The sequence below is a fragment of the Somniosus microcephalus genome, chromosome 2, assembly GCF_052327205.1.
Source record: "Somniosus microcephalus isolate GS21.2 chromosome 2, FLI_Smic_1.0, whole genome shotgun sequence".
NCBI lineage: Eukaryota > Metazoa > Chordata > Chondrichthyes > Squaliformes > Somniosidae > Somniosus > Somniosus microcephalus.
This window is the reverse complement of record NC_140988.1, coordinates 5,686,595-5,687,886: the sequence shown is the minus strand read 5'-3', so window position 1 is coordinate 5,687,886 and position 1,292 is coordinate 5,686,595. Positions and strand designations below refer to the sequence as shown.

Genomic DNA, 1,292 nt, shown 5'->3' with positions numbered 1-1,292 from the left:
AATATTTACAGTGAAATGGCGATTAAGGATTTTTTTTAAGCCGTTAAGCATTTGGCCAGAGACTCCCTTTCAGTTTGGGTGGTGATGGGTAGGGCATAGAGCCCTCCCAGTGAGCAGACTCTGTTTAATGTTAAAAAGAAAGACTTACATTTATATCGCGCCCTTCATGACCAATGAAGCACTTTTTGAAGTGTAGTCACTGTTGTAATGCAGGAAACGTGGCAGCCAATTTGCGCACAGCAAGCTCCCACAAACAGCAATGTGATAATGACCAGATAATCTGTTTTTTTAGTGATGTTGGTTGAGAGATAAATATTGGCCCCAGGACACCGGGGAGAACTCCCCTGCTCTTCCTCGAAATAGTGCCATGGGATCTTTTACGTCTACCTGAGAGAGCAGGTTTAATGTCTCATCCGAAAGACGGCACCTCTGGCAGTGCAGTGCTCCCTCAGCACTGCACTGGGAGTGCCAGCCTGGATTTTTTGTGCTGAAGTCTCTGGGGTGGGGCTTGAACCCACGACCTTCATGACTTAGAAACGAGAGTGCTGCCCACTGAGCCACGGCTGACACCGTCTCACTCCTCCACTGCCGGTTCCTGGAGGAAATGTGTCGAACAACTCTTTGCTCAACCTGAACCACAGGAGATGGTCCCTTTGGTCCTCTAGTGTTTTGGTTCGGGAGCTGCCCAAGGAATGAATTCCATTGATGAAACACACTACTGGGCTTCACGGTGCAGTCAAGTACAGCCCACTTAATAGACTCTGCCACAGGCTAGAGGAAGCTCTCTTGTCAATTTCAATCACGGTTACTGGCGTTGCATAATCGCAGAGGCTGAGCCTACATTGAAGTGAATGTCAGGTTATCGCCCCTGGCTCTGGATTCGGGCCATGTGTTAAAGCTGCGATTCTATTGGTGCTTCGAGTAGCTTGACGTACCCCTTGCTTTTGTAGACACGCTGCCCCAACAGCTGTATAAATACAAGCGGAGCCACAGGTGGCGACACAATCGAGAAAACAGCAACATTCCAGAGACTGAAGTGAAAGTGTTGTCGACAACCTGTTGCAGGTCCCGAGAATGGAATCTGCCACTGGGGGATGTGTGTTCGTAATAAGTGGTAAGGCTCTTTTATTTTTGCAGTTCCACAAACCTCCCTGTTTCTCAAGGGCCCGCCAATTCCTCGGTAACTTTCAAAGGCAACACACCTTTTTACAGGTGTCGCAGGAAATGCATGAATCTGATTCCCAGCTCACCATCAATGCTCCGCACCGCGAGGGAGAATTGGAAAGTGTTCA

The 1,292-nt window shown here is 48.6% G+C and overlaps 1 protein-coding gene across 2 annotated transcripts in view; it reads left to right on the top strand.

Annotated features, from left to right (window-relative positions):
- Positions 1–982: 982 nt before the first annotated feature.
- The window catches only part of epgn (epithelial mitogen homolog (mouse)), an 11,573-nt gene continuing 11,263 nt past the window's right edge, over positions 983–1,292 (top strand). For both annotated transcript variants that reach the window (XM_086003347.1, XM_086003355.1), the window contains exon 1: positions 983–1,114. In XM_086003347.1, coding sequence (XP_085859473.1) covers positions 1,075–1,114 — 40 coding nt within the window. In that variant the 5' untranslated portion in view covers positions 983–1,074. The remainder of the gene's footprint in view (positions 1,115–1,292) is intronic.